The sequence below is a fragment of the Eleutherodactylus coqui genome, chromosome 2 (assembly GCF_035609145.1).
Source record: "Eleutherodactylus coqui strain aEleCoq1 chromosome 2, aEleCoq1.hap1, whole genome shotgun sequence".
Taxonomy (NCBI): Eukaryota; Metazoa; Chordata; class Amphibia; order Anura; family Eleutherodactylidae; genus Eleutherodactylus; species Eleutherodactylus coqui.
This window is the reverse complement of record NC_089838.1, coordinates 224,143,075-224,156,952: the sequence shown is the minus strand read 5'-3', so window position 1 is coordinate 224,156,952 and position 13,878 is coordinate 224,143,075. Positions and strand designations below refer to the sequence as shown.

General features: G+C 48.1%; 1 protein-coding gene across 1 annotated transcript in view; it reads left to right on the top strand.

Annotated features, from left to right (window-relative positions):
* The window catches only part of LIPC (lipase C, hepatic type), a 234,169-nt gene that overhangs the window by 80,455 nt on the left and 139,836 nt on the right, over positions 1-13,878 (top strand). The window contains exon 2 of the mRNA XM_066589963.1: positions 1,310-1,436. Within this exon, the coding sequence (XP_066446060.1) occupies positions 1,310-1,436 (127 nt within the window). The remainder of the gene's footprint in view (positions 1-1,309; positions 1,437-13,878) is intronic.

Sequence of the window (13,878 nt, the reverse complement as noted above, 5' to 3'; positions counted from 1 at the left end):
ACATTTTTCATATTGGCGCTCAGCCAATCACAATCAGCTCTTTCAGCAGGCAGGGATTATAAATCACCGCCTGCTGATAGATCAGCACTACAGAGCTGGGGACAGTGCAGAGAAGATGCGTCTGAGCCCGGCAGCTGAAGGAAGGTTAGTATTTATTTTTTTTACACTATTATTCCATTTTTTTCAGGGAAGGGCTTATATTTAAAGCCCTTCTCTGAAATCCAATTACTGGGGGGCCGGCAGCAGGATCCTCTACTGCAGCTGTCATGTGTGACAGCTGGGTTAGGGAATTGAAGAATTCCTCTGCTGTATCTGTCACAGATGTGGCAGATGTAGCAGCAGGGAATTCTTTTCACTAGCGGGGATGAAGGAAACATCTGCCACATGCGGCAGACGTGTTCTTCATCCCTGCGGGGGTTACGGCAGTGGCGGACAGGTAAGGGGAGGAGAAGGTGAAATTTTCTCGAGCACCGTGTGGTGCTTGGCTCGAGTAACGAGTACATTCGAGTATGCTAATGCTCGAACGTGCATGCTCGCTCATCTCTAGTCATCAATCATTTAGAGATGGAGAATCACTTTAAGATACTGTATGATGATTTTCAGATTCCCTTTTTTACTGGAAAAACTAGTTCAACAGACTGTACTATTATGCTTGTTAGGGATAACTAAAACATGGCGTGATGAAACTGCATATAATAATTATTCTTATTAACTTCTTGACATTTTTATTTTATACTTTTATATTTAATATAAATGTATTTAATATTTCTACAGTAGTATGCACATTATGTACTTTTAAATAGTTCTGTGCAAGGAAATAAATGGAGAAATAATAGTCATAAGTTATAAAAATGTGCTGAGGTTATGAGCATGTATTTGCTTGAAGATATATTTAAAGAATTCTCTTATCCTGTAAAGTACTAATTAATATCAGTGTGTTATTTAACAAAACTATTTAAACCTCATTCTACAAAGTAGTTAAAAGTAGCATGGGGACTTTTATTCCAGTCTAGGTTATGGCCATTTCCCAAGGTAAATGGATTGAATCATTTATCATCCTGCTTTTTCCATGTGACCTATTACAGCTTTATAAAAGTGTGACACATATTATTCTACTTTTTTCAAAGCCAACTGTAATATCTCCTTCAAGCATCAGGTATTTACAATGTCTCATTTTCAAGTGTATTTTCCAATATATTCTACACTGACGAAATCATGTGCAGATTTATGTTCTTTTTTTCTTTTAAATGAAGTTCAAAGCAGTGTGGTAAATATTTAATAATTAACATGTGGTCTGACTCCTGTGTAGGTACATAAAGTACAGACATCCTGCATCAGCAAACTCATCTCGGTCACTATGAGGAATATTCAAATCCTTCGGCTCTTTCTGATTATTCTGATCTTTAAACAGGCAGTTGCAAAAAAGCGATGCAAATGTAAGTAAAATAACATTCTATGCACTTTACTGTTAAATGATATTCTTATCTAGAAAGGGAAATGTAGATTTTGAAATATTAGGTGGCAAACAAATTTCAATAGGATTCACAAACACTTAAAATACATACAAAGTTATAGAAAACGCTGTCTATTTTAATTTTAATAAGTATTATAATTATGATAAATCATCATCAATATGTTGTTAAAAGAAAACATGATTGGCAGTTAGATAAGTAAACACAAAGAATGTCACCAACCATGCAGTATGCATTGGATAATGATTACACTGTGCAACAAATTTTTTAAAAAATCGTCATAACAGAAAGTAAAATTAAAACCTGCTGATCACACCAGTAACATTGAATAGCAGCACGTCTCACTTTCAAGTTACTAACAATTTCCTTTATTTAACCCCTACGTGACAGCAATACACCTTTTAATAAACAAAAGCACATATTTGGTATTGATTAGAGATGAGCGAACGCGTTCGTCCGAGCTTGATATTCGTGCGAATATTAGGGTGTTCGGGATGTTCGTTATTCGTGACGAACACCATGCGGTGTTCTGGTTACTTTCACTTCCTTCCCTGAGACGTTAGCGCGCTTTTCTGGCCAATTGAAAGACAGGGAAGGCATTACAACTTCCCCCTGCAACGTTTAAGCCCTATACCACCCCCCTGCTGTGAGTGGCTGGCGAGATCAGGTGTTCGCCTAATATAAAAGTCGGCCCCTCCCGCGGCTCGCCTCAGATGCGGTGTGAGTTAGATGAGGGACAGTGCTGTTTATACCGGAGCTGCTGTAGGGAAAGAATTGGTAGTTAGTGTAGGCTTCAAGACCCCCCAAAGGTCCTTATTAGGGCCACTGATAGCTGTGTGTTGGCTGCTGTTAGCAGTGGGATTTTTTTTTCTTTCTCAAAATCGCCTCTGCAGACCGTTGCACCTGGCATTAGGGACAGAAGTGCTGCATAGGCAGGGAGAGTGTTAGGAGTGAGTGTAGCCTTCAAGAACCTCAACGGTCCTTTCTAGGGCCATATTTATCCGTGTGCAGTACTGTCCAGGCTGCTGTTGGCTGTGCTGCATTTTTTTTGGGCTTCTCAAAATCGCCTCTGCAGAGCATTGCACCCTCCATTGATACTGCAGGGAAAGAATTGTATAGGCAGGGCGACAACACAGTTGTTATTCATAGAATATACGCAGTGCTGCCTGTTGGTGGGAAAAAACTGAAAACAAATCTATTTGTCCAGCCTGTGTCCGTCCTTACGCCTGTGGAGACGTGTGAGCTGCGTGAAAAACATTGCTAAATCATACGCAGCCAGCTACGCTTTACTGCTGGGTTCGCCATTTGCTTTCCTTAATTGGGAAAAAAAATACCTGCTCTCCAAGAGTTATAATAACTCTGCTACCCTCACGTTCTGTGACACATAAGCAGGGACACAGCGCAGTTATTAAACTTCGCAGGTTCATTGAATATACGCAGTGCTGCCTGTTGGTGGGAAAAAACTGAAAACAAATCTATTTGTCCAGCCTGTGTCCGTCCTTACGCCTGTGTAGACGTGTGAGCTGCGTGAAAAACATTGCTAAATCATACGCAGCCAGCTACGCTTTACTGCTGGGTTCGCCATTTGCTTTCCTTAATTGGGGAAAAAAATACCTGCTCTCCAAGAGTTATAATAACTCTGCTACCCTCACGTTCTGTGACACATAAGCAGGGACACAGCGCAGTTATTAAACTTCGCAGGTTCATTGAATATACGCAGTGCTGCCTGTTGGTGGGAAAAAACTGAAAACAAATCTATTTGTCCAGCCTGTGTCCGTCCTTACGCCTGTGTAGACGTGTGAGCTGCGTGAAAAACATTGCTAAATCATACGCAGCCAGCTACGCTTTACTGCTGGGTTCGCCATTTGCTTTCCTTAATTGGGAAAAAAAATACCTGCTCTCCAAGAGTTATAATAACTCTGCTACCCTCACGTTCTGTGACACATAAGCAGGGACACAGCGCAGTTATTAAACTTCGCAGGTTCATTGAATATACGCAGTGCTGCCTGTTGGTGGGAAAAAACTGAAAACAAATCTATTTGTCCAGCCTGTGTCCGTCCTTACGCCTGTGTAGACGTGTGAGCTGCGTGAAAAACATTGCTAAATCATACGCAGCCAGCTACGCTTTACTGCTGGGTTCGCCATTTGCTTTCCTTAATTGGGAAAAAAAATACCTGCTCTCCAAGAGTTATAATAACTCTGCTACCCTCACGTTCTGTGACACATAAGCAGGGACACAGCGCAGTTATTAAACTTCGCAGGTTCATTGAATATACGCAGTGCTGCCTGTTGGTGGGAAAAAACTGAAAACAAATCTATTTGTCCAGCCTGTGTCCGTCCTTACGCCTGTGTAGACGTGTGAGCTGCGTGAAAAACATTGCTAAATCATACGCAGCCAGCTACGCTTTACTGCTGGGTTCGCCATTTGCTTTCCTTAATTGGGAAAAAAAATACCTGCTCTCCAAGAGTTATAATAACTCTGCTACCCTCACGTTCTGTGACACATAAGCAGGGACACAGCGCAGTTATTAAACTTCGCAGGTTCATTGAATATACGCAGTGCTGCCTGTTGGTGGGAAAAAACTGAAAACAAATCTATTTGTCCAGCCTGTGTCCGTCCTTACGCCTGTGGAGACGTGTGAGCTGCGTGAAAAACATTGCTAAATCATACGCAGCCAGCTACGCTTTACTGCTGGGTTCGCCATTTGCTTTCCTTAATTGGGAAAAAAAATACCTGCTCTGCCACAGTTAATAACTCTGCTACCCTCACGTTCTGTGACACATAAGCAGGGACACAGCACAGTTATTAAACTTAGATAATTCATTCACTAGAGGCAGTGGGGCCTTTCGTTTTCCAAAAAGGGCAAAAATTATATTTGGCCTGCAGTCTTGCGCCAATTTATTTCCTGCCTGGGAAATCTAATCACTGGTAATACAGCATGCTGAGGGGTAGGGGTAAGCCTAGAGGACGTGGACGTGGACGTGGCCGAGGACGCGGAGGGCCAAGTCAGGGTGTGGGCACAGGCCAAGCTCCTGATCCAGGTGTGTCGCAGCCGACTGCTGCGCGATTAGGAGAGAGGCACGTTTCTGGCGTCCCCACATTCATCGCCCAATTAATGGGTCCACGCGGGAGACGGTTATTAGAAAATGAGCAGTGTGAGCAGGTCCTGTCCTGGATGGCAGAAAGTGCTTCGAGCAACCTATCGTCTACCCGCAGTTCTGCGCCGTCCACTGCTGCCAATCCGAATCCTCTGTCTGCTGCTCCTCCTTCCTCCCAGCCTCCTCACTCCACTACAATAACACCTGCTCAGGAGCGGGAGCACTCCCAGGAACTGTTCTCGGGCCCCTGCTTAGATTGGGCAGCAGCGGTTCCTCTCCCACCAGAGGAGTTTATCGTCACTGATGCCCAACCATTCGAAAGTTCCCGGGGTCCGGGGGAAGAGGCTGGGGACTTCCGCCAACTGTCTCAACAACTTTCTGTGGGTGAGGAGGACGATGACGATCAGACACAGTTGTCTTGCAGTGAGGTAGTAGTAAGGGCAGTAAGTCCCAGGGAGCAGCGCACAGAGGATTCGGAGGAAGAGCAGCAGGACGATGAGGTGACTGACCCCACCTGGTGTGCAACGCTTACTCAGGAGGACAGGTCTTCAGAGGGGGAGTCAAGGGCATCAGCAGGGCAGGTTGCAAGAGGCAGTGCAGTGGCCAGGGGTAGAGGCAGGGCCAGACCGAATAATCCACCAAGTGTTTCCCAAAGCGCCCCCTCGCGCCATGCCACCCTGCGGAGGCCGAGGTGCTCTAAGGTCTGGCAGTTTTTCACAGAGACGCCTGACGACCGACGAACAGTGGTGTGCAACCTTTGTCGCGCAAAGCTCAGCCGGGGAGCCAACACCAACAGCCTCACCACCACCAGCATGCGCAGACATATGATGGCCAAGCACCCCACAAGGTGGGACGAAGGCCGTTCACCGCCTCCGGTTTGCACCCCTGCCTCTCCCCCTGTGCCCCAACCTGCCACTGAGATGCAACCCCCCTCTCAGGACACAGGCACTACCGCCTCATGGCCTGCACCCACACCCTCATCTCCGCTGTCCTCGGCCCCATCCAGCAGTGTAGTTCAGCGCACCGTTCAGCCGTCGCTTGCGCAAGTGTTCGAGCGCAAGCGCAAGTACGCCGCCACGCACCCGCACGCTCAAACGTTAACCGTCCGCATCGCAAAATTCATCAGCCTTGAGATGCTGCCGTATAGGGTTGTGGAAACGGAGTCCTTCAAAAGTATCATGGAGGCGGCGGCCCCGCGCTACTCAGTTCCCAGTCGCCACTACTTTTCCCGATGTGCCGTCCCAGCCCTGCACGACCACGTCTCCCGCAACATTGTGCGCGCCCTCACCAACGCGGTTACTGCCACGGTCCACTTAACTACGGACACGTGGACAAGCACAGGCGGGCAGGGCCACTACATCTCCCTGACGGCACATTGGGTGAATTTAGTGGAGGCTGGGACAGAGTCAGAGCCTGGGACCGCTCACGTCTAGAGATGAGCGAACGCGTTCGTCCGAGCTTGCTATTCGTGCGAATATTAGGGTGTTCGGGATGTTCGTTATTCGTAACGAACACCATGCGGTGTTCTGGTAAATTAAACTTTCTTCCCTGAGACGTTAGCGCTTTTTTTTGGCCAATATAAAGACAGGGAAGGCATTACAACTTCCCCCTGCAACGTTTAAGCCCTATACCACCCCCCTGCTGTGAGTGGCTGGGGAGATAAGGTGTCCGCCTGATATGAAAGTCTGCCCCTCCCGCTGCTCGCTATGGATGCATTCTATATGCGCTCAATGGGGCCAGCGGCAGCAGCGCTGACCCCATTGAGAACATATAGAAGACAAATCCTTCTTCTCTGGCACAGCTGTAACAGCTGTAGCAGAGAAGAACGATGTTTGCCCATTGAATTCAATGGAACCGGCAATACAGCCGACTCCACTGAATGCAATGGGCTGCCGGCGATCGCAGGATGAATGGTCGGAAAGGGGTTAAATATATAACCCCTTTCCTGCAATTCATCCAGAAATGTGTTACACTAAAAATATATACCGGCGTATAAGGCGACCGGGCGTATAAGACGACCCCCCAACTGTCACCTTATACGCCGGTAATACAGTGGAGCAAAGAATAAAAAGCATTACTTACGTTTTTAGATGATCTGCGGCGCTCCTGCAGGCTGTCACTCCCTCCTGGTCCACGGCAGACAAGCTTTCTCCACGAAAGACTTTAAATCCCTGCCTCCAGAAGCACATGTGCCTTCAGCCAATCACAGCCAATGACAATGATGTCATTGAATGGCTGTGATTGGCTGTGTTTCTGGAGGCGGGGATTTCAAGCCTTGAAATCCCCGCCTCCAGAAACACAGCCAATCACAGCCATTCAATGACATCATTGTCATTGGCTGTGATTGGCTGAAGGCACATGTGCTTCTGGAGGCAGGGATTTAAAGTCTTTCGTGGAGAAAGCTTGTCTGCCGTGGACCAGGAGGGAGTGACAGCCTGCAGGAGCGCCGCAGATCATCTAAAAACGTAAGTAATGCTTTTTATTCTTTGCTCCACTGTATTGCCGGCGTATAAGGTGACAGTTGGGGGGTCGTCTTATACGCCCGGTCGCCTTATACGCCGGTATATATTTTTAGTGTAACACATTTCTGGATGAATTGCAGGAAAGGGGTTATATATTTAACCCCTTTCCGACCATTCATCCTGCGATCGCCGGCAGCCCATTGCATTCAGTGGAGTCGGCTGAATTGCCGGTTCCATTGAATTCAATGGGCAAACATCGTTCTTCTCTGCTACAGCTGTTACAGCTGTGCCAGAGGAGGACGATCTTTATGCCGACAGTGGGGGGGGGGGGGGGGGGCACTCTTGCCGCTATTGTGGCTTAATAGTGGGACCTGTGAACTTGAGATGCAGCCCACCATGTAGCCCCTCGCCTGCCCTATCCGTCACTGTGTCATTCCCATCACTTTCCTGAATTGCCCAGATTTTCACACATGAAAACCTTAGCGAGCATCGGCGAAATACAAAAATGTTCCGGTCGCCCATTGACTTCAATGGGGTTCGTTGTTCGAAACGAACCCTCGAGCATCACGGGAAGTTCGTTACGAATAACGAACACCCGAACATTTTGGTGTTCGCTCATCTCTACTCACGTCCTACCCACCCCCAGAATTGCGGGCCCCAGCTCGGTGCTGGTATCTGCGGAGGTCTATGCTTCCTCCACTAAAGCACCCTCCTCCTCCTCCTCCTCCTCTGTCTCACAATCAAGATGTGTTAGCAGCAGCATGTCGCCAGCAGTCGGTGTCGCGCGGTGTGGCAGCACAGCGGTGGGCAAGCGTCAGCAGGCCGTGCTGAAACTACTCAGCTTAGGCGATAAGAGGCACACGGCCCACGAACTGCTGCAGGGTCTGACACAGCAGACGGACCGCTGGCTTGCGCCGCTGAGCCTCCAACCGGGCATGGTCGTGTGTGACAACGGCCGTAACCTGGTGGCGGCTCTGCAGCTCGGCAGCCTCACGCACGTGCCATGCCTGGCCCACGTATTTAATTTGGTGGTTCAGCGCTTTCTGAAAAGCTACCCACGCTTGTCAGACCTGCTCGTAAAGGCGCGCCGGCTCTGCGCACATTTCCGCAAGTCCCACACGGACGCTGCCACCCTGCGCACCCTGCAACATCACTTTAAGCTGCCAGTGCACCGACTGCTGTGCGACGTGCCCACACGGTGGAACTCTACGCTCCACATGTTGGCCAGGCTCTATGAACAGCGTAGAGCTATAGTCGAATACCAACTCCAACATGGGCGGCGCAGTGGGAGTCAGCCTCCTCAATTCCTTTCAGAAGAGTGGGCCTGGTTGGCAGACATCTGCCATGTCCTTGGTAATTTTGAGGAGTCTACCCAGGTGGTGAGCGGCGATGCTACAATCATTAGCGTCACCATTCCTCTGCTATGCATCTTGAGAAATTCCCTGCAAACCATAAAGGCAGCTGCTTTGCGCTCGGAAACGGGGGCGGGGGAAGACAGTATGCCGCTGGATAGTCAGGGCACCCTCCTGTCTATTTCTCAGCGCGTACAGGAGGAGGAGGAGGAGCATGAGGAGGATGAGGAGGAGGGGGAAGAGACAGCTTGGCCCGCTGCTGACGGTACACCGGCTGATTGCCTGTCATCCTTTCAGCGTGTATGGCCTGAGGAGGAGGAGGAGGAGGAGGAGGATCCTGAAAGTGATCTTCCTAGTGAAGACAGCCATGTGTTGCGTACAGGTACCCTGGCACACATGGCTGACTTCATGTTAGGATGCCTTTCTCGTGACCCTCGCGTTGCACGCATTCTGGCCACTACGGATTACTGGGTGTACACACTGCTCGATCCACGGTATAAGGAGAACCTGCCCACTCTGATTCCCGAAGAGGAAAGGGGTTCGAGAGTGTTGCTATACCACAGGACCCTTGCGGACAAGCTGATGGTAAAATTCCCAGCCGACAGCGCTAGTGGCAGAAGGCGCAGTTCCGAGGGCCATGTTGCAGGGGATGTGCGTAGATCGAGCAGCATGTACATCCCAGGCAGTGCAACAGTCTTTAAGGGCCTGGCCAGCTTTATGGCTCCCCACCAAGACTGTGTCACCGCTCCCCAGTCACGGCTGAGTCGGCGGGAGCACTGCAAAAGGATGGTGAGGGAGTACGTAGCGGATCGCACGACCATCCTTGGTGACGCCTCTGCCCCCTACAACTACTGGGTGTCGAAGCTGGACACGTGGCCTGAACTAGCCCTGTATGCCCTTGAGGTGCTTGCTTGTCCTGCGGCTAGCGTCTTGTCGGAGAGGGTGTTTAGTGCGGCTGGGGGAATCATCACCGATAAGCGTAGCCGCTTGTCAACCGACAGTGCCGACAGGCTAACACTCATCAAGATGAACAAAGGCTGGATTTCCCCAGACTTCTGTTCTCCACCAGCGGACAGCAGCGATACGTAAGCAATACGTAGGCTGCACCCGCGGATGGAAGCTACGTTCTCTCTCACCATCCAAAACGGGGACATTTCTGCTTCATCAATCTGTGTCTAATATTCCTCCTCCTCCTCCTCCTGCTCCTCCTCCTGAAACCTCACGTAATCACGCTGAACGGGCAATTTTTCTTAGGGCCACAAGGCTCACTCAAATAATTTTTCTGAACAATTTTTCTAAGTTTCAATTAGCTTAAAAGCGTTGGAACTTTAACTTGAACCAATTTTTCGTTATACTGGGCTGCCTCCAGGCCTAGTTACCACTTAAGCCACATTAACCAAAGCGATTCACCTGCCATCTTGATTGGGCATGGCCAATTTTTACTGAGGTACATTAGTACTGTTGGTACACCAATTTTTTGGGGCCCTCACCTACAGTGTAATCATAGTAATTTCTATGTTCTTCGCCTGCACTCATGGTACAGAAAGGTGTGTGGGGTTGGCCTACAGTTTAGCTACATAAATGTCACTTGTGCCTTGGCTATACTAAGGCTACTGAAATGGAACGAAGACTGCGCTCCCGCTATACTGCTGCTTCAGAATTGTTACTGGGGCCTGTCTTGAGTGCTACTATTGCTTACATGGAACGAAGACTGCGCTCCCGCTATACTGCTGCTTCAGAATTGTTACTGGGGCCTGTCTTGAGTGCTACTATTGCTTACATGGAACGGACACGTGGAGAGGACACGTAGTGCCTCAAAAACATCCCCCTCCTCCTCCAACAGGGAAAACATTGTTGGCAAATGCCTTTGCATTGGTTCGTCTGGCGGCAGTCCAAGAATTTCACCTTTACCGACACTACTAGAGAGCCCCCCCACCATCCCCCCGCCACGGCCCACTTAATCCTGGCCACATTCCGAAAACCAACAAAATACAACCGTGGTACTAGGTCCGCAGTCACCACCACATTACCACCAACGCGGTTACTGTTAAGGTGCATATAACCACGGACACGTGGAGAGGACACGTAGTGCCTCAAAAACATCCCCCTCCTCCTCCAACAGGGAAAACATTGTTGGCAAATGCCTTTGCATTGGTTCGTCTGGCGGCAGTCCAAGAATTTCACCTTTACCGACACTACTAGAGAGCCCCCCCACCATCCCCCCACCACGGCCCACTTAATCCTGGCCACATTCCGAAAACCAACAAAATACAACCGTGGTACTAGGTCCGCAGTCACCACCACATTACCACCAACGCGGTTACTGTTAAGGTGCATATAACCACGGACACGTGGAGAGGACACGTAGTGCCTCAAAAACATCCCCCTCCTCCTCCAACAGGGAAAACATTCTTGGCAAATGTCTTTGCATTGCTTCGTCTGGTGGCAGTCCAAGAATTTCACCTTTACCGACACAACGAGAGCCCCCACACCATCCCCCCGCCACGGCCCACTTAATCCTGGCCGCATTCCGAAAACCAACAAAATACAACCGTGGTACTAGGTCCGCAGTCACCACCACATTACCACCAACGCGGTTACTGTTAAGGTGCATATAACCAGTCTGACTGGGGCATGCAGACACCTTGACAGAATGAATAGTGTGTGGCACATAGGTTCCCCATTGCTATGCCCACGTGTGCAGCTCCTGATGGCGGTGGCACAGGATTGTATTTCTCATTGCTTCTGTACAGCATTGTGGGCTATCGCCCCGCCCCTATTAAAGAGGGTCGCTACCTAGCCGTGCCAACCCTGTGCAGTGTGTGCCTGCGGTCCCTCGTCGTGGCAGACGCACTTCTAAATAGACGTGAGGGTGGTGTGGCATGAGGGCAGCTGAAGGCTGCGCAGGGACAGTTTGGTGTGCGCTGTGGGGGGGAGGGGGTGCGGTTGGGCAGCATGTAACTCAGGAGAAGTGGCAGTGGAGTGTCATGCAGGCAGTGATTGTGCTTTGTTGGAGGTAGTGTGGTGCTTAGCAAAGGTATGCCATGCTAATGAGCGCTTTTCAGAAGTAAAAGTTGTTGGGAGGGGGGGGGGGGCCCACTCTTGCCGCTATTGTGGCTTAATAGTGGGACCTGTGAACTTAGGATGCAGCCCAACATGTAGCCCCTCGCCTGCCCTATCCGTCACTGTGTCATTCCCATCACTTTCCTGAATTGCCCAGATTTTCACACATGAAAACCTTAGCGAGCATCGGCGAAATACAAAAATGTTCCGGTCGCCCATTGACTTCAATGGGGTTCGTTGTTCGAAACGAACCCTCGAGCATCACGGGAAGTTCGTTACGAATAACGAACACCCGAACATTTTGGTGTTCGCTCATCTCTAGTATTGATGCATCCGTAAAAGTCCAATCTATCAAAGTAATGCATTATTTACCCTGCATGGTGAATGTCATTAAAAAAAATAAAGAGCGCCAGAAATGAGCTTTTTTGGTCACCCATTGTCAAAATGCAATACAAAGCGATCAAAAAGTTGTATGTATTCCAAAATGGTACAAACGGAAACTACAGGACATCCCACAAAAAATAAGCCCTTGCACAACTATGCCGACGGAAAAATAAAAAAGCTATTTTGCACAGAAATGGTGGCAGAAAATAATTTTTTTTAAATTAAATATCTTTAAAAAAAAATACAAGTGCAGCAAAAAAAAAACAATATAAGTTTGGTATCATAGTAATCATACTGACGCATAGAATAAAGTTATGTCATTTTTGTTTAAGATCGTGCACCGTAGAAATAAGACGCAATGAAAGATGGTGGAATTTCATTTTTTTCCATTTCTCTCCACTTAGAATTTTTTTTACGTTTTTCAGTACATTACATGGTACATTAAATAGTACTATTGAAAAATACAACTCATCCCACAAAACATAAGCCCTCATACAGCGATGTCAATGGATAAATAAAGGAGTTAGGATTTTTTTAAAAGGGGGAGGAAAAACAAAAATGGAAAAACAGAAAAAAGCTTGGTCACTAAGGGGTTAAGATGATAACAGTTTGGACATACCGTAATATTACAATTCAACTGTTTTTGGTGGAAAATGATGCTTGAATCTTCACTTCTTCCTGTAAGAAACATTACTTTCCCTTTGTAAGAACCAGCATAAGTTGGCCATCATATTTAGAGATGAGCGAACACCAAAATGTTCGGGTGTTCGTTATTCGGAACGAACTTCCCGTGATGCTCGAGGGTTCGTTTCGAACAACGAACCCCATTGAAGTCAATGGGCGACCAGAACATTTTTGTATTTCGCCGATGCTCGCTAAGGTTTTCATGTGTGAAAATCTGGGCAATTCAAGAAAGTGATGGGAATGACACAGTGACGGATAGGGCAGGCGAGGGGCTACATGGTGGGCTGCATCTCAAGTTCACAGGTCCCACTATTAAGCCACAATAGCGGCAAGAGTGCCCCCCCCCCCCCCCCCCACTGTCAGCATAAAGATCGTCCTCCTCTGGCACAGCTGTAACAGCTGTAGCAGAGAAGAACGATGTTTGCCCATTGAATTCAATGGAGCGGCAATACAGCATGTTCCACTGAATGCAATGGGCTGCCCGCGATCGCAGGATGAATGGTCGGAAAGGGGTTAAATATATAACCCCTTTCCTGCAATTCATCCAGAAATGTGATACACTAAAAATATATACCGGCGTATAAGGCGACGGGGCGTATAAGACGACCCCCCAACTGTCACCTTATACGCCGGTAATACAGTGGAGCAAAGAATAAAAAGCATTACTTACGTTTTTAGATGATCTGCGGCGCTTCTGCAGGCTGTCACTCCCTCCTAATCCACGGCAGACAAGCTTTCTCCACGAAAGACTTTAAATCCCTGCCTCCAGAAAGACACGTGCCTTCAGCCAATCACAGCCAATGACAATGATGTCATTGAATGGCTGTGATTGGCTGTGTTTCTGGAGGCGGGGATTTCAAGGCGTGACACCTTATCTCCCCAGCCACTCACAGCAGGGGGGTGGTATAGGGCTTAAACGTTGCAGGGGGAAGTTGTAATGCCTTCCCTGTCTTTATATTGGCCAAAAAAAAGCGCTAACGTCTCAGGGAAGAAAGTTTAAGTAACCCGGACACCGCATGGTGTTCGTTACGGATAACGAACATCCCGAACACCCTAATATTCGCACGAATATCAAGCTCGGACGAACGCGTTCGCTCATCTCTAATCATATTCAAATTGTCTTCAATGAATGGGATATCTTGTGTGCATAATATGCAGTGCATAGAACCCATTGATTTTAATGCATTCGTTCACATGAGTGTAGCTTTTCACATGATGTACAACCACGTGAAAAAATACACAGCATGACCTTATTAGGGCGTATTATACACTGTAGTAAGCCATTGAAGTGAACGGGCAGGCATTACATTATTTCCCAAAACTGGAAAAGCTTACATGGCAGAAAAAAATGGATATTGTATT